The 25,448-nt window shown below is 39.7% G+C and overlaps 1 protein-coding gene across 3 annotated transcripts in view; it reads right to left on the bottom strand.

The window, feature by feature from the left end:
• Gabrb3 (gamma-aminobutyric acid type A receptor subunit beta3) overlaps nucleotides 1–25,448 on the bottom strand; it is a 389,323-nt gene that overhangs the window by 223,106 nt on the left and 140,769 nt on the right. Inside the window, exons 1-3 of one of the 3 annotated variants that reach the window (XM_034495984.2) lie at nucleotides 4,705–4,799; nucleotides 3,785–3,876; nucleotides 3,519–3,586 (exon numbers count right to left, since the gene is read on the bottom strand). In XM_034495984.2, coding sequence (XP_034351875.1) covers nucleotides 3,519–3,586; nucleotides 3,785–3,876; nucleotides 4,705–4,784 — 240 coding nt within the window. In that variant the 5' untranslated portion in view covers nucleotides 4,785–4,799. Of the gene's footprint in view, nucleotides 1–3,518; nucleotides 3,587–3,784; nucleotides 3,877–4,001; nucleotides 4,179–4,704; nucleotides 4,800–25,448 lie in introns of those variants that run through there. The other 2 variants (XM_034495976.2, XM_034495967.3) reach the window with 2 other exon arrangements.

Below are 25,448 nucleotides of genomic sequence, written 5' to 3'. Positions count from 1 at the left end.
TCCAGCAGGTACTGACAGCACTTTACACTTGCTTACAGAGCAAAGCACAGTATTGCCACTGTGCAGCAATGGTCCCCAAAACTCTTAAACAAACACATTTTCATCTCTCCAACATGGCAATATATGTTATTCCATATAATCTAATTCAGAGTACATGCAAACTTTTTTATTTCATGAAACGAATGTTTTTCAGAACTATGTCTATAAAACTTCTCAGGCAGTTCAGTGTTATGACGCTTATCTGGCAGGAACACAACCCTGAATCTAATTCCCAGCACTGCAAACAAATGCTTGTGTGTACGTGTGTGTGCATGTGTGTGTGTGTGTGTCTGTGTGTGTGTGCACGCGCGCGCGCGTGCTCATACATATATGTGTGTGCATACATAGGACTGTTTAAGTGTGTATATGTATATATGTGTGTATGTGTGTTTCTGTCTAGATACGTGTGTGTATATGTGCATATAGTGAGAACTTCAGGAATATTTACAACAAATATATGACTTTTCATGATCATTTATCACAAGATTTTTAATTCTGCCATCCTTATTCTTCACCATTTTGCCCTTCTGTTTAAATTTAAATTGTTACCAAAAATATTCCCTTTAAACCACATCTCAAATCTTGTCAGCTTATGGACACCTATCTTCCACAAATTACCTTGTGACATCTCAGGCATGATGTAGAAGGGCCTAGGCAGCTTGTGTGTCTTCTGTTTTTTTAAGTTGCACTTCTCTGGTTATAAGCACAATTTTGATCCTGCTCATGCAGCCATTTGTAACTTTGCCATTTTCTTCCCCATCCCAGAACATCCTCTACTGCAGATACCAGCCAGTATCCCTGCCCATCCAAGTGAATTCTACTTCTTTGCAGGAAGGTTTTCACATCAAAAACATTTCTCTCCACCTTCTTTCTCCCCACCTCCCCTCCACACTCTTTCTTCCTCCCACCTTCCCTCCCTTCCTCTCTTTACCCTCTATGTCAGTCATCTACTCTAGTGGTGCTTACCATGTCCTAGTTTTTGAGTGCCATTGTTACTTCCAATAGTTATAACACTTTTAAAACAAGACCACACATTATTTGGTGATTGTTTCTTTACTCGTAATTTACAGTATTCAGTTTTGTGCCACAGTCAAGCAAGCTCTTAACTGAATAAATTTCTTCAAAACAAAACAAAACAAAAAAAAAAAAAAAAAAAAAAAAAAAAAAAATGGCTGCATGAAGGCTAAAGCCTTAAATTTACGTATCCTCTGCTGCTTCGTGCCAAGGGTGACTGCTAAAATAATAACTACATTTGAGTTTTCTGATAATGGGTCATGTGCCATAACTCTTATGTAAATGTGTGTTCTACAGTACAGTGTTTCCTAATCTGCTTCTGTGGAGAAGACGACACTTTACATGGCTGTCAATAATGTCTGTTCAAAAGCCTTTGGCCTCCAATGCTACTAAGCTCTAGTTTGTATTCAAAGTAAAGTTACGTCTCCAAAGCCAGAAAAAGTACTCCCATGAGAAAGCAAAAAAAAGAGAAGACATAAAAGAACACATTGTGGCTATGCTGTGTACAGTAATTATTATACACTTTAATGCTGTTCTATATTGAAACTTGTATCTTCAGCTCATCTATCAATAAGTCTAAAGGCAGAACACCTCCACTCATGGACTATGAAGACAAATAAGTGATATTTTTGCATGTATCAACTGTTAGCATAAAATCACAGCAGCTGGACAATGAAATCATGAAATATGCCATGGTCTACACTACCACTTTCCCCGCATTGTTCCTAAAGCACCATTCAATACACTTGCTTCCATTTGACATACAGGGACGTTTGACACAGAGACGCACTAAATATCCATGTGATTAGTTTTCTCAAGAGATCTTGAAATTCCCCGCTGAAATTGTTCAGACAGTGAATCAGGAATAAGTGAAGTTGTTCCCACCAGATCATAAAACACACCTTTTGAACAAAAGTATATTTTAAAACTACAAATAAGTTCAATGTGCATAACGTTTATTTTCAGTGTACACTAAAGTCATGTCCCTCCTGCGAGCTTCTGTGTTTCATGTCGCACTACCTGGATACACAGACGTCCTGAGTGCTATACTTTGGAGGAAAAGAACAGTTTGAAAACAAGAACAAACAACCAAACAAAAAACACTGTTGCTTCTTTTTTTTTTTTTTTTTTTTTGAAGGTGCTGGAGACCAGTACTGTTTATCAAACTCAGGACTTGGTAAATGTTAGGTATGTGTGTGCTATATTCCTGACTGAGAAGTCCAGCTTCTCATGTTCTAATTAATTTTTTTTTTAGAAAATTATGAAAATAAGTTTGATGGAATATATTTTTCTATAACCTCCTAAATAACATTTATATAAACATAAATCTTCTAATGTTTAAAGAAATTTGTTCTCATCTATTTGTACATATTATAGCTCTATCATTTACTGTAAAGTTTCTCAAAGTATCGTGCACAAAACACCTGCTTTAAAATAAGTTGAACTACTATCCTTAAGTGTGAATACCCCAGGACTCCACTGTAGCTCAACTCTGTCAGAACTCCTTGGACTGAGGCACTAGAGAGTATGAGTTGAAAGCGAGTTTGCCCATGTGATTCCAATGTACACCATGTTAATAAGAAAAGCATACCAACTCATATTCACAACATTGTTTGTTCAAAAGAAAAGTTGCCAAATGATTGCTCCAGAAAAATATTGTCTCCAAACACCCATTTTTAGAATTTCTACAGTGCTACTTAACAGAAAAATCAAACCTGTTTCCTAAAGTCAAGGTATCACTTAGCTACTTATTTTCTGGCGCATTAAGGGGAGAGGGGGAAGCACCGTCTTCGCATCTAGAGCTACTGACCTCTTCTTTCCACATGTCAGAATATTGACTCTTGTCAGCACATGCATAAACCCTGACACTGGAATGTCAAACCTTCCAGAGCCCTGGCAAGGCCTCCCTCAGAGCTTGGGGCAAGGATCCGTCAGCACCTAGGACAGCGCCCGGCGGAGGAAGCCGGGCCTCAGAACAGAGGCTGAGGCTGGGAAACCCACCAGAGGAGCCTCTAGACACAGACTATAGCCACTTGCTCTTCTCTCCTGCAATCCGCAGGTCTTTCCAAATGACAACAAAGGAAATCCTAAGTACCTTTCACCTGGGGATGCAAACCGCCCCCACACCCAGTCTCTCTTCACAGCGCTCAGCGCCTGTTGCTAAGGGAGGGGAGAAGGCGCTCTGGAAGCCTCGAGACCAGGTGACAGCCCTACTGAAATGCCTGTGTGCATCGGGTGGCGCTGAGGACCTGGACTCTGGGCCAGTCTAGGACCCCGCGACAGGCCCAGCGCCCACGAGCGTGCAGGGAACGGGGCGGGCTGGAGCCCAGCGCCAGAGCGCGCGGCTTCCCCTGCGGGCCAGGAAGCTCAGGCCGGTTCGGGCCTCCAGCCGAACACAGGAGATGTGTATGGGCCCATGCGGCCGGGTAGGGCCTGGGACAGCTTGGGGAAGCGCAGGCACTCACCATGTTGACTTCAGAAACCATGTCGATGCTGGCGATGTCGATGTTCATCCCCACGCAGACTGGGGGACCTGCGGGAAGCGCAGCACACCGTGATCAGCCAGGCTCCAGCAGGGGGTACGGGTGGCTCTGAGGATGGGGGGGTTCGCAAAGGACCACCCACCCCACCCCGCTGCAGCTCCGCGGAGGCCGCCCCCGCCTCCCTCTCCACCCAGACCGCCAACACAGTGGATCGCGCTTCCCGCAGCGGTCGCGCGCATCCCACTTACCCCCGAAGTCGGGTCTCAGGCGAATGTCGTAGCCTTTCAACAGCTTGTCGACCGTCTCCTTCACAAAGGACATGTTCCCGGGGTCGTTTACGCTGAAGGAGGGGCACATGGCACAGAGAACAGGGTCAGGCAGCGACTCACCCGCCAGCGCCCGGCGCGCACACAGCGCGCCAGCCCGCGCCCGGCCCGCTTCCCGTCAACCCACCAGCGACCCTACCTCTGGGCGCAGCAAACCACCGCCACCAGCACCGGGGCCGAGAAGATGCCGAAAAGCCTTCCTCCCGCAAAGCCCCACATCCCTTCGCCGCGCCCCGGCACGGGGGAGGGGGCGCCCCGCCGCCGTCGCGACCCGCAGCCGGGGCTGCTGCTGCTGCTGCCGCCACCGCCGCCGCGCTGGCCCGGAGCGGAGGAGGCGGAGGGGGAGGGGGAGGAGAGCAGGGGGGAGGAGCGGGCCGGGAGGGAGGAGCCCTGGCGCGGGAGCGCTGGGCGGGCGGAGGCGGGGGCGGAGCCGGACAAGAACAGCACCCGCCCCCTATGGGTCCGCGGTCGCTCCGGGGCTCCGGCGCCCTCCCCAGCCGCGGCATCGGCCGCCGGACTCCCGGGGAGGGGCTTGCGTGCGGCCGCAGGTCCGCGCTGGACACTGCGGGCGAGGGCCACGACTGCGTGGCGCCTTGCAGGGTGGGGATGGGCCACGGAGCCAAGTCCTCAGAGCTTGCCACGGCCGGGGGAAGAATGGGGCCTGGAGTGCAAGCCACGGGCACCGGAGACATAGGAAGTGCTCCACATCCCTCCCCCTATCCCACCCTCCACCTTCAGCCCCGCCCTGCTCAGCGGGAGAGCTAGTGGGCACCGCACGGAGCCTTGGCGCTCTGCCTGGTCCGGATCCAAGCTGCAGAGCTCTGAGGTAGCCCCATTCTCACCTGCTGGGCTCAGATCCTCGGGTCCCCAGGGTCCAGGAAAGCCAGATTGGCAGCAGCAGGGCCTGGAGCCCGGAGCACATGGCGCTGCTCCTCTAGCCTAACCTGAGTAGGAACTGCTCCACTCTACCGTCACTGAGCTAGGAACCAACAGCGACGTGGGGATCCCCGCCTCCCCCCCCCACCCCGCCCCTACCCCCACCCGCGGGCTTTCCCGCCTGACCCATCTTCCAGCCCCCTTGCATGGCTGCAAGATTATCTATTTATCAAATATGACTATGAAAGGCAGTCTCCTTAAGCTGTGCCTCTCCGGTACAACCATGTGAGTGCTGAATCCTTCTTGCTCACATAAAGGCATTCATAATGAACCTTAAAGAGAAATCTTGTCGGTAAACTGCAATCCAAGCCACACTTAAGAGACTCTAACATAGATTACAAAGATGAGAAATAATGTGCCTTTTCTGGTGCAGACCAGAAACATCCACCCTTATTTTAAGGTAAAGATCTTTGTTTTCCTTGTGACAGGCAGGATTCCATCGTTTAGTGGTCATTAGAAAACTGCTGGAATATTGGTAGAAAACAAGCACCGGATGGTACACACTCTGATTTTATATCTCCACTGTTCACTCGCTGGTGCACATCCCACCTGTATATCACTAGAGTATACCCACTGGTGCTTGCCCCACCCCGTGTGTCACTATTGTACACCCAAGGAGTGTCTACTTTCCTGTGGATACCGGTTGCCTGTTTTTCTATAGTTACACCATCCCACTATAGTCGAATAGGGAGACTCACAGATCAAGTCTGTTTCTCATTTCTTTAGTACCGGCGTCCAGGATGTAATGAGTGCTTTGTAATATATGACTACTTTCCAATATTGACTCGGGTTTTTCCCCCTATATTTTGCTTTTTTTTTTTTCCCTGTTCCTAAGATTTATGTAGGTAAATATCTAAATCTAGACTTTTGTTCTCAAGCTGTTATGTTTCTTGTGCATTAATTTTAAATATCTTTGCTTTTCTGAAAATCAGCAGTTTTATTTTTAGAACTGTGGATGTGACTGCATTACCTGGAAGGTTCAGAGATAAATATAGCTCCCTAATTATTTTCTGGAAAAGTCTATTCATAAGTGCTTTGTATTCTGTGTCCTGATAGTGAGCACTAGAACTGTCTGCAAGGTGGCAGCTTCATCCTGACACACGTTTATGACTAGTCAGTCTCCGGTTTGCCTGCACCAACTTTAGTGACATATCCTGCTGGGCATCATCACTATGAAATAGATAATGATCCGAATTGCAGGGCCTGTCTCCCTCCCTACTGGTTTAAGTGCTCAACAACTGGCAGAAAAGCAGCAGTAATGCTGTGGCCCACCTTAGATCTCTGCTTCCATCTCTTTCTGGAGTTCTCAGCCTTATTAATTACTAACTGTTACTCTAGCACCTAATTCTCTGATAGCTCTGATCAACTTTAGATGCGAGCAGTCTGTCAGTTTCATATCTTATCCATGTCTGCAACTAATGACGAGAGAATAAAACACTTCCTGCTCCAAATGGGCCTACTCAAAATCCAGCAAGTCAATGGTCCTCGGATGGACCTTCGGCTAACAGAAAGAAGGGATCAAGGTATATACACTTCTTATTGCCTCTTAAAAAGTGTGGCTCAGTCTCTCAAAGCCAATCCTATGAGCCATACCTCTCAATTCTTCAGGCTCAATTTGGCCTGTGTGCTGGCAAACCTTCCTGTTCTCCCTTTCCAGGTCTCAATCCATTTCTCTCCCTTTTCTGTTTTCATTGCTGCTGCACAACTTAATACAGAAGTGCCATTTAAATTTTGCCTGGGGATATGTTTTCTGGGAATCTAGGCTAAGCCTGGAACCACCTGGTAAGTCATTAAAAAGTACCACTTAAAATACAATCACCTTAAAATAGGAAAAACTTTAAAAGAATACACTCATGTAACCACTGCAGTTCAAGTTGCAAGGGCCAAGGATGTGCTCACCCTCTTGGTCATTGCAGTATCTTTCTTCTGTTCTCGGCCTACTTTATGAGGTATGCCAAAGAGCTGGATGAACACAGAGCACTACAAACCATGTCCTTCTCTCTTGCTGAAGTTATCAAAACCAAGAATTCATCAAACCTGGATTAACTGGGTGATGATGTGTTGGCCAATGGGGGGGGTAAGGGGGGAGCTGTCTTATTCAGCACAATTGAGCCTACATGCCAAGAGGATTGGTCATTTCTCTAAGCAGTGTATTATGAATCCTTTAGGAAACAAAATGGGGGAGCATCAGACTGCATGCAAAGGACTGTGGGAGGCTTTAAAGAGCACAAGCTGAAAGTAAGGAAACCAAATCAATTCTACCTGTACCAATAAATCACTTCCTTGCTCTGTAGCTTGTTTCCTTATTTCTGGGCTGCAACAATGCTCATTCATGGTAAAATATATTGTTTCTTTCTGTTTTGTGTTAATTGTAGAAAACAGTGAGTTTCCTATCGGCATCATATGAGTTTTATTTAATTATGACCGTAAGACAATAGGACTTTAGGAGTCCACAGTGGGTAAATGTTCAAGACAGTATAAGGAGGGAAATGGCAGTTTGTTCACAGCTAAGAAGCTTGAAGCAGGCTAGGATTCTGTGCTATCTAGATCCTTAGGTGGAGGGTTGGGATGAGGTCACACAAAAGGGGAAGTAATCAATGCATCGATAGGAAGGGCCTTATAGCAGAGTTCTTGTGAATCTGGTAAGTTATCTGAAAGCACTGTTGAAGACTGATTCTATCTTCCCCCAGCCCCACCCCACTCTAGTTTTCTACCTCACTATATGGTGTCTCTGTTCTCACATCTGGCCTGGTCACCCATCATGCTACTCGGCATTAGGTCCTCTATCTTTGAAACGGTAAAACTGTTATCTAAAGTTTTTTTCTCTCTCTTTTTCTTTTGTAGGTACTTGTTGTGTGTAGTTAGCTTTAGTTGCAGATATTCTTTGAGGCAGGAAGGAGGAATGGAAGCAAATCACTGCATCATATGTCCCCTCCTATGCTTTGAAAGACCCAAACACCTTTCAACAAACCATGCTTTATGTATAGTTGTCCATTACTTATTTTAAAAAAAATACTCAGAGAGGGCTAGAGTAAGGAAAGGATGCAAGCAAGTTATGTGCTATACATGTATGAAATATATACATATGAAAAATGAAAGGATATCGGCTTTTTTCAAAGGCCTTTCTACATCTATTGACAAGATCATGTAATTTGTCACTCTGAGTCTATTATATACTATATTATAGTTGTAGTTTCATATGTGTTAAATCATATTTTTATCCCTCAGATGAAACCAAACTCAGCTATGGTGTATGATCTTTGAGTATTCTTGAATTAGCTCTGCAATAGTTTTATTTGTCAATTATTACATCTATGTTCACCGGGGGAAGATCAGTGGCTTTCTTCTGTTTTTGTATTCTTATCTGGATTTAGTATTCAGGTGACACTAACTCCATAGAACGAGTTTTGTGGTGTCCTGTCCTTGTGTATTTTATAGAATGTCTAGAGAATATAAAATTTTATAGAATTTTATAAAGAGCATAGGTGTTAGCCCCTCTTTAAAGGTTTGATGCAATTTTGTACCGATTCTGGGCAGTCTGTACCTTTCTTTCTTTATTATGACAGCACACTGGTTGCCTGTTATAGGCCGTGTGTGTGTGTGTGTGTGTGTGTGTGTGTGTGTGTGTTTGATTTAATTTTGTTGGTGTGGTGGTTTAACAAAAATGACCTTCATGGGCTCACCTGTTTTTATACCTTTTACCTAGTTGGGAGGTGTGGCTTTGTTGGAGAATGTGTGTCACTGGGGCAGGGTTTGAGGTTTTAAAAGACTCATCCCATCCTCATTTTACCCTCTGCCTCCTACTTATTGTTGAAGAAGTGGGCTCCAAACGTTCCTGCTGCCATGACTTCACTCTCCCATTGTGTACTATAACTCTCTGAAATTGTACGTCCAGTTAAACTCTTTCTTTCAAGTTTCCTTGGTCATCGTGTTTCATCACTGCAATGGAAAAGACGCTAATACAAGAGGTCATATATGCATACGAATTCATCCTTTTCTTTTGGTGTTTCTACCGTTTTTAGAGTACAAGTTTTGTGGAGTATCCCTGTATGAAGGAGTATTCATGACATGAGCATGACCATGACAAAGACCACAATGCCTCAGGCCTCAGACTTATGGGAATGGCAAAGCCTTCCCTAGATCAGGCTCAGGGAAGTTGCAAGGCCTTCCCCTGTTTTATGTACAGATGTGTGCAGAAAACATCAACCACAACTTCCTCTCTCTGGATGACCAAACCTTGAGACTGGCTCCTCTATTGAGAGGCCCTACCTACCTAGACTAGCGAACCCAACTGCTCACTCAGCTGTATCTGATAAACTTGCTGAGTTTCTGGGTTGCTGGTGTATCTCCATCAGAGCACACAGCTCACATACTCTCAGCTTCTCTGTATGTCTATCTCGTTTCTTCATTTCATGCCATCCAGTCAGATCAATCTTAAAGCTATGTAGATCATGACAACATTTTCCAAATATTTACTACTGAATCTGTGGATTTCATTACCAGTTGCCATAACACTCCCCCTTTTACATACAGTTTGACTAATTTGGGTCTAATCTCCCTCTCACTTTAGTTAAGGAATAGTCTATATTATATGTTCAAGGAGCCAGTACTTTTTACACTCCAGTTCATTCATTTCTGCAGTAAACTCCATTGTTTCCTTTCCTTACCTGCCTTTCTGTTTGTCCTGTTTTGGTTTACCTAAGACCTTGGTGTATACCATTAAAGTATGTATTTAAGATCTGTTTAATGTAAGCACTTATAGTGACAAATAAAGAACTGCCCTTGTGGCGCCCTAAAGGTCCTGACAGCTATGTTTTCATTGCCATTTGATTCTAAAAATGCATGCTTTCCTCCAGTTTCTTCAATGGCACTGGTCATTTCTGAGTGTATTGCTCAATTTCCATGCATTTCTGTTTTTTTCTGCATGTATCATGCTATAAATTCATAGTTTTATCATGCTGTACTCTTGTAGGCACACAAGGAACTGTTTCTATTGTTTTGTATTTGGAGCAATTTGCCTTATTTTGCCCAAGATATCATCTATTTTAGTTACAGTTCTGTGGGCTTCTGGAATGAAGTGTATTTCTTGGCTATTGGATGGATTAACCTGTACATATCTGCTAAATCCATTTGATCTATGATACAGACTTACTCTGAACTTTCTTAACTTTTAGTCTAGCTAACCAAACTATTAATAAAAGTGGAGTTTCAAAATAGCCTGGTATTGCTGTATCAAGACCTACCTATTCTTTTACGCTCACTATTATTTATATAGCATTGGAGGTTCTAAGATTCAATGTATATGCATTTCAATTGTTAATTTTCTTCATGGATCTGTCCTTTGTTAATATGCAGTGGTCTTCTTTACTACTGATTACACTGATTTGTAGTGACTTTGTCAGATTATAAATGTTATTCAAGCTTGCTTGGACATCTATTTGCTTCATAAATGCTCTTCTATCCTTTCATGTTCAGCTTGTGTCTTGCCAATTGAGGTAAATTTCTTAGGGACAAAAGATAGTTGGATCTCATCTTTTAAATATAATCATCTGGTCTGTGTTCTTAAATTGTAGAGTGAAGAGAGGGCCATTCAAATTTAGGGTTTATTGAGAGCTTTGCTGATTCTTGTATTTTCTGACTGATTGGATTATTATTTGGTATTTTCTATCTTCATCTATATGAGTGGTTTTGCTGGTTTATAGTGTTGGACATGATGAATTCTTTCTTCGTTCCCCTTTGTTTATCTGTTGCTCACAAAAAATTATTTTTTACTGCTTTCCTTAGTTGACTTTCATTTCATGATTCCCTTAAATAACTTGTGCAAGGCTGGCTTAGTGGTTATGCATTGCTTGAGTTTGTTCTTGAAGTGTCCCTATTCCTATGTCAAATTTAAGGGATAACTTTACAGAGCATAGCAATTTGGGTTGAATGTTATCTATTTTCAGGCTTTAAGATGAATATTTTCTTAGATTTTAAACATTTTTAAAGATTTATTTCTAATTACATGTACGTATTGTGTGTCTTTCTGTTGTGTAAACATGTGTTTATGTGTGCAGGTGCCCATGGAGGACAAAATAGTCAGATACCCTGGAGCTAGAATTACACATCATTGTAAGCCACGCTGTGTGGGTGTCAAGAATCAAACCCTGGTCCGCTATAAAAGCAGTGTGTGCTCTTAAGCAGTAATTTTTTGTTTAGCACTTATTTCCATGGCTGTAAGGTTTTGTTTTAGAGAGATCTGATAGTAGTTTTTAAAGATTTCTTTTTATGGCTCTGTAACTATATAAGAAGGGTTGGGATATGTGCACATGGGTACAGGCACAAGTAGAGACCAAAGGTATTGGATTGCTTGGATCTGGATATAGGATAATATAGGAAGTTGTGATCTACCTCATGTGAGTGCTAGGAGCTCCCTGATGTGGGTGCTGAGACCTCCCTGATGTGGGTGCTGGGACCTCCCTGATGTGGGTGCTGGGACCTCCCTGATGTGGGTGCTGGGACCTCCCTGATGTGAGTGCTGGGGACCAAACTCAGGATCTCTACAAGAGCAGTATGAGCTCTTAACCTCTCAACCAATTCTCCAGCCAAGTATTCTGATATGTTAATTTTAATAGGTAGATTGGGATTTTTCTCATACATATGTACATGTGTACACATACATTCGTGTGTGTGTGTGTGTGTGTGTGTGTGTGTGTGTGTATGAAAGCTTTTTCACTATGTAGTCTAGGATGACCACAAAATTGATATTTTCTTTCTTCAGCCATCCAAGGAGCTGAGATCACAATTTAATCCCACCAAACCCTGGTTACCCCCACAAATTCATGTGAGCTGTCACTTGATTGTTTCACAGTGTCCTTGAAAGCTGTGATCATGCTAATTTTGTCTTTATTGATATTAAAATGTAATATAACATTTTTAAAAATTTTGTCCTTTATCACTGGATTTTTTGGGGGGTGTTGATGGAGGGGCTTGTTCTAATGAATAGGAATGTGTTCCATGGAGTTTTTATTTGAATTTATATCTCTATTTCCAACTTTTCTCTTTGTTTTGTTTTCTTTTTCAAATACAAATTTCCTTCCTGAATTTCCCATGCTTGTGCTGACTTTCTCATCCATTTTCTTATCTACTTCATGTGTTTGTACAATCTTTGAAGCTACTGATTATTTGTGAAAAAACTGCTAATTAAGGTCAAAGTCTCCCATGACTGGAGAGCCTCTGGGCTAGGTGCAATACAGGAGACTCCCTTCATATAATGGGTCTTCTCCATCTCTGACATTGTCTGGGTAATTCAAACCCCCTGAGGGAGTAGGAATGTCCTGTAGCCTTGGTTTGATTACAGGATCAATTTCCTTTCTCCTGATAAAACCTGTTCAGCCAGCACTTGAGGTTCCTGAAATGCTTGCCCATGCTAATGAGGCATTCCAGTACCCTAAGCTCCCAACCAATGACCTTTGCCCAGCCTGGATATCCTTACCTTCAAGTCCCCAAGGCTTTATAAGTCTTCACTCACTCTAAGTAAAATTGATCTGTCTACTGATTGCTGGTCCTGATGTGGTTTATTCACTGTACATACTCACAGGGCTCTCGAAACCACTATTTTATGTCTCTGCTCCCACTGCCCTCATGGATTGTATTGGCCAATGATCCATGAGAGGCCCACAATTATTGTTCCAAATGAAATTTTTGAATTGTTCATCTGGCCATTGCAATAGCTTCAAAATTGTAGTTGAGAAGTGACACACATTTGAGTGAGTGTTCCAACCTGCTTTTCCTTGTTCCTCTGTTTTTTCTCTTGCTACTTTAGGGACCGTTGGTTTTTTATCTCTTCCATTTTTACTTGAGGTTCTTCCTAATGAACAGTTTACTCTGAGGGGTTCAGCCCTTCACTATTCCTCAACCAGCTGCTCTTTGGTGACCCTGCTTCCTTCTTTCATCCCTGGGTAGCCCAGCAGCTAAAGCTGTAAGGTATGTTTCTCTTATGCACTTACCTTTCTGTTTCTCCAGTTCTCAGTTCTCCCATCACACCTTTTGCAAATGACTACTACCTTTCTTCTTTTTTTTTCCACTTTGGAAAGCTGTCTGTTTTTTTCTTATTCTAACAATCCTTTCCTACACCACATCATGTGGAGATAGTTTCTTGTTCTTTGGAATGTCTGTGATTTGATGTGCATTTGGAGGCTAGGTTAAACCTAGGGCCCTGGCACTGCTTAGTCTGAGCTTTACTAATGCTCTGTACTAACATCACTTTAGTTTGCTTTTTCTTTTTATTTCTAAGATAGTGTACTTTCCTACCATATTTTTGTGGAACAAAATGTTATCTATATCTTTCAGTCATTTTTAATTTATTATAACAATACATAAACAATTATAAATTCCTCATGAGAGTCTAGAATCTAATTTTGTTCAATGATTTTTATCAAAGTTTTGACAAAATATACTGATTATATGACTCAAATATTTTTAAAAACTGACAAAAAGGAATCACAGGAAACTCCCTAAAGAGTCATTCATGGATTGTGGGCCACATGTCATTTTCTGTAAAATTTGTAGTAATACCTGTAATGTCACGTGTTTTCATATGTATTATGCAGTGCTTTTTACCTGTGGTTAAATGTAAGAAATAATACAGGCACATGGAAAGTTCCACAGCTCTCAGTGGCTTCTGTCAAATAGGGGAAGTCAGGGTGAGACTAAACATGACCTCAGGCTAGCCCACGGGCTCTAAGACACTCCAGAAAAGGCTGTTGAGCCCAGATACACAATAGTCCTGAAGCTAGGCAAGACCAGCTTGGGGAGTTTGGGGAGGTTTCACACTGTAAGGCTTAGAAGGAAGCTGGACCCAGGGTGGAGACCAGACTTACTTATGGATGAGTTCCATAGGTCTCATGGGAAAGGACATGGGGGAAATCTACTGGTACTTAGCAGGAAGTATCATCACTAGCTTTCATAGTGTTAGAAATTTCTATACACACCAGGGAAGAAAAGGCATAAAGAGTCTCCCCTAGCTATAACACTGGGAGCTACAATAATGACCAGCCTGACAAGATGTCCCCACTGCTGTAATAGTGGCACAAATGTCATGACAGTAATGCAGCACTTTCTAATTGGATTTAATTCCTTCTCCACAAAATGAAACCAATGTATGGTATGGTTAACTGAACCCAAACTCAAAGTTAGCTAGGTCATCCGTCCTATATGAGAACCCAGTATTAGTATTCTGCTAAAGGCACACAATAACAAACTACCCCCTAAGCTGTCATCTTTGTACCCATAAATTAGTATAGCTTCATTTTACAATAGATGCTGATCAGTACAGAGACACACAAGTGGTCAGTGTGAAGAGAATAAGAAACTTTAGAGTTCTCAGCTCTAAATGAAACATATACATCACACCCCATCTTACCAAAGCTTAGATATAATCATAGAAGAGAGGGAAAAATGATTCTGAGAGCCAGGGGGAATGGGTAACTACAGTGAAATAGTATTTGCTGAATAGGACAGTACCAATGCACATGAGGATTTATAGCAACCAGGACTACATGGACAAACCAGCTAGCATCTCAGCATGTATGGGTCATGGAATCTGCCCTTTAGCTGAGGAGCTATTGGCACCAAATGGCTGCCTGGGAAAGGAAAGTCAGGTTTGTTACTGATGGGTCCCATAAGAGGCTACCCATGTTCCAGTAAATGGTCCAAATACAATCAGGGAACTCTAAGCAAACTCATTGATTTAAAAATAATAAGGGAATAGAAGTTATATGAGGGAATGGGAGTGGGATAGAAGAGAAATTACAATGGATGGAAAGGAGATGCATGTATTGAAACATTATGATCTTATATGAATAATAAGATATTTAAATAAAGAATGGGAAATAGTACATTTGCTCCACCATAAATAATGCATTTACTCCTTGCCCTTAGTCTTTCTGTACAATATTTTAAAAATATTTCTGTCATTTCAGCTATTAAAAGAAGACAATAAAGAAGAAAGATAAATGTCTCTATTTAATCTTCCATGTTTAACTCTTAGTTCCATTAATACATTTGCTAATATTAGATCACTCACACATTCCTGAAATAAACCATAACTGTCCATACTATATCATTCTGTTTTAATTTATGAGTATCTGTCAATATAAGTTTCATTATTACTTCTTTCTCAGAGCCTAATTATAATGTTAGAGGGGTGTTTAACACTTTCACTGAGCTAGCTGCTTTCTGAATTTCTATTCTTTCTCTCTCAAAAGATTTTAACCTTATTTTCTTCCAAGAAGAAAATGCACCAATTCCTATTAATTTTTAAATGGTGTTGATTTTGATTTTATCACCAACAAATTTTGTAAGGAAAATTTTCTGTCAACCAATATTTTTTTAAGCAGGGTAATGATAGACATTCATGCCTTGATGATAGAAGTTCAAGCTTTCAAATGTCAATTCAAGTGTCCAGGGCAATTTAATGTGCTCTCCACCCTTTAGGTAGGACTTCAGGAGGCAAGGCAACACTCATGGAAAAAAGGGTTTGTCATCTCCTCACTGAGTTGTACTCACTGATGGATTGATTATTTAAGAACAGGCTACTCCATACTAAGACACCCTTATCACTGCAAGGAAGATACGTACAGAACAATAAATGGCAAAATTACAGCACAAAAACATATGAGACATGAAAAATCAAGGCAATGTGAGTCCTCATGATAACTCCTCAACTATGAAACTGGCACATGCTGTAATACATAAAACAACAGAGGAATATTTCAAAGGTTTTCTGGTAAAAACCAAAATGAAAAAATCAGTAACCTGAAAAAAAATACAACAAAGTGAATGAAGTTAACTCAGGATCAGGAGCAGAAATTCAACAACGTACAAAAGTTAGCAAAGTACACGAAAAATTAAGTGATATCAATTAAATTACAAGATGGAAGAGAAATTCAGGAAGTCAATCAATATTTTAAAAACAAGAAGAAAGGGGGGAAATAGGAATATTAAGAATAAAAAGTTCAATGAACCAATTTAAAAAATGAGAAGTGTCACTAATAGGGTTGATCAAGTAGAATAAAAACACAAGGATGAAGAACACTATGCCAGTCAAGCATCAAGAGGGAAAGAAAACTTCATAACCATACCTATAACATCCAAGAACTCTTGGATATGATCAAGAAAGTGAAACCAGGTATCTATGTAAGAAAAGGCAAAGAGAATCTATTTGATGACATAATAGCAGAAACATTTCTAAATCTAGAAAAAGAGTCTTGAAACATAAGTGACATGCAGAATTCCAAATATACATGAAGAATCTACCAGTGATACATTATAATACAGACATAAAACAAAACAAAACAAAACAAAAACAGAAACAATACTATAAATTATAAGGAAAGATGACGGCAGCATTTACTTCTAATCCTTCTATTCTTGATTCTTGAATTTAATCCCTAGAATCACATAAAAGAGAGAACTGAATTTTATATGTTAACCTCTGCCCTCCAAGAATGTACCTGCATATACACAGACAAGTAGATATAAAAGTACTACATTAAAAGCTGTAAGAAAAATTTTAAGTTACATACAAAAACAGAAACACAGAATAACATATCCCTTGCTAGTAACCTTAAATGCAAAGAAAATATGGAACGTCTTTCAAACCCTAGAAGTAAATAGTTCCCAACCAAGATGACTTTATCCATCATTTAAAGTTGGTATAGAGAAAATGGTACTTCAAGATAAGCATAAACTAAGACACTGATCATCAAGTCAGCATTGCCTGTATTTAAAGAAATACTGTATACAAAAGAGGGGAAAAAAACAGTCTTAACCATGACAGAACAAAAATAAATAAATTTCAGGAGACAACTATGGGAACAAAGGAAACCAGGAAGGCATCTACTGAAATCCACACAGTCCAGCAAAAACCAGGTGCTAAACCAGCAAAGCCCAGGTGCTAACAGGTGAGAAACAGGAAAACAATCACTCTACTAGAAAAACAACTCAAAATAACAAGAATGAAAAAACTTCTTAATATAAATGTAAATTTTAGATGTAAATGGCCTCAACTCACCAATAAAGATATGAAGACTAACTGACAGGAAAATTTTTTAATCTAATTGCTATTGTCCCTGCGAAAAACACACCCCACTGTTAAAGGCACCCACAGACTGAGAGTCTAAGAATGAAAAATATTCTACCAACCCAACAGAAGTTAAATGCAGGCTGATATCATTATGCTATTATCCAATAAAGTTGATGACTTCAACTAAAAGAGAAGAAAATGACAAATCGATATCAAGAGAAACTACAAAAACTGAACAATATCCTCTGGATGAATCAGGAGGTTGTTGTATTAGTTACTTTTCTATTGCTGTGAAGAGACATGCAGCTCATAAAGGAAAGCAATTAATTGAGAACTTCCTTACAATTTCATGACCACCTTAGCCAAGAGAATGACGACAGATAGGGAGACATGGTGCTGAAGCAGAGTGGTAACTTGATCCACAAGCCTAAATCACAAAGGAGAGAGAGAGAGAGAGAGAGAGAGAGAGAGAGAGAGAGAGAGAGAGAGAGAGAGAGAGAGAGAGAGAGAGAGAGCTTTTGAAATCTCAAAGACCACTCCCCAATGACATATCTCCTCCAACTAGACCATGCCTTCTAATTCTTCCTAAACAGTTCAAATAAGTGGAGACCAAGTATTCATATGTATAATCCTATGGGGGTCATTCTTATTTGAACCACTAGTTGTTACGGGGTAAATTGTTAAAATCAAATGAAAAGTAAAAGTACAAAATTTCAAAACATTTTAGATCCACTTTAAAGGCAGTTAAATTTATAGTGTAGATGTTCATAGTTTTAAAAAGTCAAAAAGATTTCCACCCAATACCTAGTGATCACCTCATTGTTCTAGGAAAAAAAAGAAATTAAACATTATAGAAATGACAAAGATTGTATCAAAGATTAATGAAATAAAGATAAAAAGTTTGATACAGAGAATCAAATTTTAAAAAGTATTGATCGAAAAACATGTAAGCAAACTAACCAAATTAAAGACCCAGAATAAACAAATAAGAAATTGAAAAGGAGGAAGATTTTATAGATTCTAATAAAATCCATAAAAACATTAGGGATATTTTTAAGTCATGTATACCAAAATAACTGGAAAATATAAGTGAGATGGATAAATTTCTATACACATATGACCTACCAAAAATAAAACAAAAATATGTAAAAAAAAAATCTGATAACCAAGATTAAAACTGTAATCTTAAAAGCTCAACAAAGAAAAGCCCAGGACCACATGCATCAAATGCCAGATTCTATAAACTGGAAAAAAAAAGCCAGTGCTCCTCATACCCTCATATTGTTCCATGAAACAGAAAAGAAAGAAACACTGCTTGCTGTACTCATCCCGTAAATCCAGCATTACCCTGAGAAGCACATGAGAACTAAAAGGAAACCATGAACCAATTTCACTGATGAACATGGATGTTAACATCTTCTGGCAAAGAGAATTCAACAACATAAGAAGACCATATTCCATGACCAAATTGGTTTCTTGCCAAAAGTGGAAATTTTGGTGCAACATATGGAAATCAACAAGTGGAATTCAGCCCAAATGTACACTTAAGGATGTAAATTACAATGATCTCAATTAATGCACAAAGGCTACTGATAAAGTTCAACAGCCCTGCGTATTCCCTAAATAAACTAGGGACAGAGGAAACGGAACGGAACAGAGCATAGCAAATCTATAGCTATCATTATATTAAAGTGGAGAAACTAAATTATAGGTACTAGTCCTCTAAAATATGAAATGAAAATAAAAGCTCACACTCTGTGCTCATCCAGTGCAGTGTCCATAATCTTAGCTGGACCAATAAGACAAGAGAACAAAGTGAAAGGCAAATAAATAGGAAACAGGAAAGTGAAATAACCCTCATTTCCAGATGACACAAATCTTTATTTAAAAAATTCATAGACTACAGGATAGTCTTGGACCCAGTAAATGCTTTCTGCAAAGTGGTGGGATATAAAATCAACACAGAAAAGTAAGTAACAATGTGTGAATTAAGATTCTAGGAGATTTGCACACTGATCAGAAGTAGTGGTTCAGTGAGCTAAGAGAAATTGAAATTATGACTTGGTATCAGAGAAGTAAGGGTCCTGGGAAATGTTTAATAGCAATTAGTAAGGTAACAATTTCACCTAAAGCCAGAATTTAATACTTTATTAGAATTTTTATTATATTCATGAATTCACAAATAAAATGAAGGTTTTTGAAAATACAAACATATAATATGAAAAAATTTTATAAGTATGATGTAGTTAATACTTTCTGATTTTATGTTATGTAGTAGCAAAACCCAAAATCATAGTCACTGGGATCAGAGTGACTGAGACTAGGAACAAAACTAAGAAATCCTTATTTTGCAGGGGCATACATTCAAAGACTAAGTATTCGACAGTCTTGATATTTATTTATTTATTTAATAACATGTAACGTTATTTTTGGTATATGGGGTCCTTTTACTAGAAACAAGAACATGTGTGACTTCTAAGTCAGCAGTGATGGAGACAAAAGAGTGGTCACGTCCCCAGTGCCAAATACATGAAGCAAAGAAGGAACAGCAATGAAGCAAAAAGCATGTACTCAAGCTAGCTAGATCACTGAAAGTGCAGCAAGATCATTTGATCCAAGAGGGGAAAATTGTGAGAATTACTCTTCTGAGGCAAAAAAGCATACATCCTGACAAAATACATCCATTTAAATACCAATGCTTATCAAGGTATATTACATGCAGTGAAAATGTTATGCTGTCTTCTCACTACCACGTGTTGTCTGAGTGAGCTTGTGAATTGTACTTAACATACCTGAGTTCACAGGGCCTTACTTACACGGCAGGAATGACGTTCTTGTATTTTACAACATGGTGTGAGTATGACCATTTATTCTGAAGTCAGATCTCACATAGGATATCTGCTAGATAGAATTTCTTTTCATGTTACAAAATAGCAAAACTGACTTTAAGTTTAAAAAAAGATTTTCCTTTGACGTGGTGTTCTGCTTGTCTCCTGTGGACAGTCTGAGTGTGGCCTGACTTTATTTCTTCTTGTTTCTGTGAGTATTTAGTCTGAGATAGCATGCCTATAATATGGCATAAAAAATACCATTTATGTCAACCTTTTGGTCCTTGGGTCTCTTTTGGAATCTTATCCTGGATATACGGATTTACATTTATAATTTTATAGTTATATTGGCTATAAAACTGCCATGGTTTCATTTCATTTTCTCTCTGTACTGCCTTTGGAGTGATTTTCTAGGTTTAATCTCCAGGACAACAACACTATCTTCATATATTTAGATTCTGAATTTTAATGTAACCACAGAAAATTTCACTTTAGCAGACTATATATTTTTCTATTTGAAGCCTCACTTGGTCATTTGTTGTCATTCATATTGGCTTTTCTTCATCTCACTATTATGAACATTGTTCAGAATATTTTATTTGATTTTTTATGCTGTGTGATATATGTGGTGTGTGTGTGTGTGTGTGTGTGTGTGTGTGTAGTTATCCATGTGCACGTACACGCAGAGGCCAGAAGTCAATGTTGATTGTCTTTCACTGTTTCACTTAATCTTAGTTTTAAGGTCTCTCAGTGAACCTGGGCTTACTGTCCATCATAGGCTGGCCAATGAGTATCCGAGATCTGCCTTTTACCTTCTTAAAATGCTGTTGTCACATGTGTGCACCATAGTGCCCCAAGAAACTCAGGCATTCATGTTTTTACAAGAAACATTTTGTCTAGTGAACAATCTCACCAGTCCCTGAAATTATTATTATTATAGTGAATGACCTTATATGTCTAAGACCTAGACTTTATAGTTACAGTTACCATTTTACAAAACGGTTATTGCCTTATCAAACACCTATCTACTCCTGAACCTGCCTATCTCTATGGGCAGTCTGAGTGTGGCCTGGCTTTATTTATTCTTGACTCTGTGAGTATTTAGTCTGAGATACCATGCCCATAGTATGGTGTAAAAAATATACCATTTATATCATTATTGTTACAATGTAAGTTATATTTTACTTTCAACTAAGATGGTGTAACAAAAACCTGAATTGCTTCTTTGTAGGAAATATTAAAGAAAAGCTATTATGTTTCATGACCTATGAAACAATAGTTTCCACAGTATATGTAATAGTATTTTTAATAAGTCTGATTCTGACTGGAGAACAAGGACAGTTCTGCCAAGATTGGGGTATAGCTATAAGGTAGAGCATTTGACTAACAAAACTGAGGTCCCAGGTTCCACCATTATGGTCTTTAATGGATTCTTGTGCTTAATTAAAACTTAATAATTAAATACATGAACTATATGCTTTTCTGTGACATTACCAACACTAGTAAGTACTCTCATGAGCTGCTGAACTGGTGTGTATTCCAGTGTCGTAAATGTAAGAACTTAGCAATCATCAATCAGTGTTTCCCAAAATGTTGGCCCAGATTCTTTAGGCAAAGGTGTAAGTCTTCTATAGTCAACAGTCTCTCAGAGAACTGTGGCAACATTCAGACCCATAGGTTTCATCTCTTCCTATTCTCTTCCTTCCTTACTCCTACTCCCTTGCTTTATCCTTCAGTAAATTGAGTAAAGAATTTTTGGCAAAAGAGCAGGTTTTTGCGTGTCATTAATAAGTTCATTGCTCATACCTCTATAGATTGTTTTATTACAGACAGATCCTACAATTAGAGCATTGACTTAAAAACTGATTTTGCTAAAAGCCAAACAGTAACAACAAAAACACTTGTTTTTGAGATGTGTGTGTATATTTAATTAATTATTGTGTTTAATTCATATGTAAATATATAAAAATGCATAATTCATATATATAAATATATATTAAATTCACACATATATAAAAACAGTTGAACAGTTGTGGATCTCTGTAGTAGCTTTTATCAGAAAGAAGCTTCTTTGATGATGAGTAAAAGATATATTTATTTGTGGGTATAGGAAAAATATTCAGAATACAGTTAGATATTGGTTTAGGGTAATAGGAAGTTCTCTAGAGTTACGATCTCTCTAGTCGTAGATAGTTTACAAAGTTTACTGTACCAGCAATGTATTTCCTCTTATTTAGTTGGCCTTCAATTTAGTTAGACAGCTGTTGGTTGGCCCCAAGATAAAAGTGCCACTATTGCATCCTTGAGGATAACTTGCCATGTTGGTCATTGTTGTGGCTTATGGGCTTTCTACAGTTGGCTACGACTACTGATTACTTTTCCCCTTTGGCAGCTTGCATGGCACCTTATGATACTATGAGAGCTAGTAATCAAAGAACAGGCTTCCAAGTCAGTGCTGGCTTTATTCCTCTAAGTTTTGTGTTTGAAATATGTGGTGTCTTCAGCAAGATGGTATTACCTTCAAGTTCTGTAAGGCAACCAAGAGCAATGGCGATAGCTTATATAGATTTGTTGGTCTCTGGGACACCCCTGGCCAACAACTTGAATGGAGAATTCCCTTCCTTGGTTCTAGAGGTTTTTGATAGATAGTCTATGGTATTGTTAGAAGGGGCATTATCACTTCATTATGATGTAATTTCACTTAAAATATATTATTTGCCTACAGATATAAAGCATTTTCAGAAAGATTGTAAAATGATATTTCACTATGGCTTATTCAAATATCCTTAGTGTTATTTTTTTCCTTCTTCCCTTACTTCTGTGTTACTGTACTTCCTCCTCAGCTAAGCCCCACTTGATTTCACCTCTTTTTCATTTGATAGCAACTTGTGTTCTACTATGTTCCTTGTTGGGACCCGCACTAGCCCCATGTTCAGGCACCAAAAAATGTTGGGAGCCGCACTAGCCCCACGTTCAGGCTGCCAAAAAATGTTGCGGCCCGGGCTGCCCTGCGTTTGGCGGCCACTGTATCCCGGTCCAAGCTGCCTCTCCAGTCCGCGGGTCGGGGTTCAGCAAGAGAGAGGGTGAGGGCAGACTTGAAGAATGGAGACCAGACAGAGTGTGTTTCAATCCCGTTTATTCTTCAGTCTCTCTTCCTCTAAGTGTCTCATTCCTAAATTCTTAGTCCCTAGTTCCTAGTCCCTAGTGCCTCCAAGTTCCAAGTTACTTCTTCCAAGTTCTCTTCCACGTGCCTGCTTCTCTGTCTTCTCTCTGTTGTGTCTGTTTCTCTCTAGAGCCAAGTGTCTTCTACCTAATGTCAAGTAATCTGTTCCTCTCTCTGTCTGCCTCTAGCCTTTTATATGTCTCACATCTAAGCCACGACTTTTGGTCACACCTATAATCATGCCCTTAGGTCTTGTCTCTAAATCTGATCTCTAGGTCACTCTTAAGTCACACACCTTTAATCTCACACACCTTTAATCTCACGCACCCAAGGTATCTAAACCAAGATTATCGGAGTGTGCTCAGCTGTTGTAGGCTATTGTAATCCAAGTCTCATGTCAGGGTATATGGTTCAAGATGGCTGCAAAGCTGATAGCTGCTTTCTGCTAAAAGTCGGCCCCCAACAGTTCCTCTGTAAAGCTCTGCTTCCCTCATAGACTCTATTTTCATGTCTTCTGTGATTATCTCAGGTTTTGGACTCAAGTCTAAGGATCTGGAGCTAGGATGCACAAATAAGAAAGAACATGCAGCACTGTGTTTCTGGTTCAAGTTACCTCAGTTGTAACACTTTCCAGTTTCATTTATTACCTGAACATTTCACTTTCTTTTACAGTTGAGAAGAATTCCATTGTACAGGTGCCTCACGTTTTTCTTATCCACTCATAAATTGATAGACACCAAGGCTGCTTCCTTATTTTAGGTATTATGAATAGAGCAACAATGAACCAATGACCAAGCAAGCATATCGGTAGTAGGATCCTGAGGCTTTTGAGCATATGCCAAGTAGTGGTATAGCTGAGCCATGTGGTGGATCTACTTCTAGCCCTTTGAGAACTCTCCACACAAATTTCCATAGTATTTGCACCAGTATGCAGTACCAGCAACGGTGAATAAGGGGTCCTCTTTCCCTGCAGCCCCTTCAGCATTTATTGTCAGATGAGTCTTAACCTCAGTCATTTTGGCTAAGAAAGGCAAATTCTCAAGGTAGTCTTAATTTCTCTTCCTCTAATTGCTAAGAATGATGAGCACTCTAAGATGCCATTAGTCAGTTTTATTTCTTCTTGTGAGAAGCCTAAGATCAGTTCCTTAGGCAATTTTTATTGGTTAACATATTTTTTTATTATTATTATTATTATTATTATTATTATTATTATTATTAATTTTATTCCTCCCCTGGATGTATGCCTGACAGCACTTCTCTCCCAATTCATAGGTTTCTTCTTTTTCCTATTGTTTCCTTAGCTGTTCAGTGCATTTTAATTTTATGGCATCTCATTTGTCAATTTTTGGCCTTAATTCCTGAATGAATGGAATCTCATTCAACAAATCCTTTCCTACACATATATCTTGTAGATATAGGTGTGTTTTAAAGCTTTAAAATTCCAATCTATTTGGAGCTTTGTGTGTGTGTGTGTGTGTGTGTGTGTGTGTGTGTGTGTGTGTGTGTTTACAGGATATTGTATACATGTCTAATTTCATTCCTCTAAATGTGAACATTCAATCTTTTCACACCATCTGTCTTCGTTTTGTGTGTGCCTGCCTGCATAGTGGTGAGCCAATCACCTGTTTAGCTCTGCATTCGTGAAGCTACTTCTACATGTGAACATCCAGTTTTCCTAGCACTCCTTGATTAGGACTACAACACATTAAAAATTTAGCAACATCAGCACTCCTCTGCCCCCACCCTGAGCAATGTACCCCTTAATCAACTTACACTTCATTTACAGAAGAAAATTATTGAGCTAGGGAGATAGTTGATTTGGTGAAGCGCTTGTCTTACAAGCATGAGGAATTACGTTTGATCTCCAGAAACCAAGTTAAATAAAACAAAGCACAAACTCAAAGGTGGAAGTGCTTACTTTTAATCCCAGAGCTGGATAGTAGAGATAGTGCCCTGAAGTGTCTTGGCTAAGCAGCCTAGTAGCTCCAAGAAAAAGAATGATCTGTCTCAAAAAAAGAAAAATAAGGAAAAGAAAATAATCATACCAATACTGCTTCAGAATGCACAGTTCTCAACTGAACTCCTCTGTTCGTACCGGAAGATCATGCCAGACACTGAAGAGGGGATGAAGTGTTGACTTTCCATCTACTCAACAGAATTCTTTCCATTAAAGCACTTTTCCTACCTTTCACTCCGATCTTCATCTGCTTTCTTTGGAGTGAGTGGTCAGATTTGACACATTGGAAAGCCAGAGTCTGGCCTGTGGCTTTGGCTCCAGTTAAATAATCATCATAATTGTTTTTTTTTTTTCAAAGTGTTTTGTTGTTTTTGTTTGTTTGTTTTTTGTTGTTGTTGTTGTTTTTTGTTTTAACTCTTTATTGCAAGGCACACATAGTAGAGCTCTCCCTAGTCTCCTGTCAAAAATATTTCTTTGGGAGAATAATCTTTGTAAACTGAAAGCTCCAGGCTCCTGGCTCCTATATCATCATAGGCAATTTCCCCTTTCTTTCTATTTAAACCACCAGGGACTCTTCAGACCTTCCCTTTGAGGACCATGTGACATTTCCAAAGGGGAAATCCAGAAACACATGG

The sequence above is a fragment of the Arvicanthis niloticus genome, chromosome 1 (genome assembly GCF_011762505.2).
Source record: "Arvicanthis niloticus isolate mArvNil1 chromosome 1, mArvNil1.pat.X, whole genome shotgun sequence".
In the NCBI taxonomy this organism is placed as follows: Eukaryota; Metazoa; Chordata; class Mammalia; order Rodentia; family Muridae; genus Arvicanthis; species Arvicanthis niloticus.
Note: the sequence above shows the minus strand (reverse complement) of the source record. Positions and strands in the feature narration are given on the sequence as shown.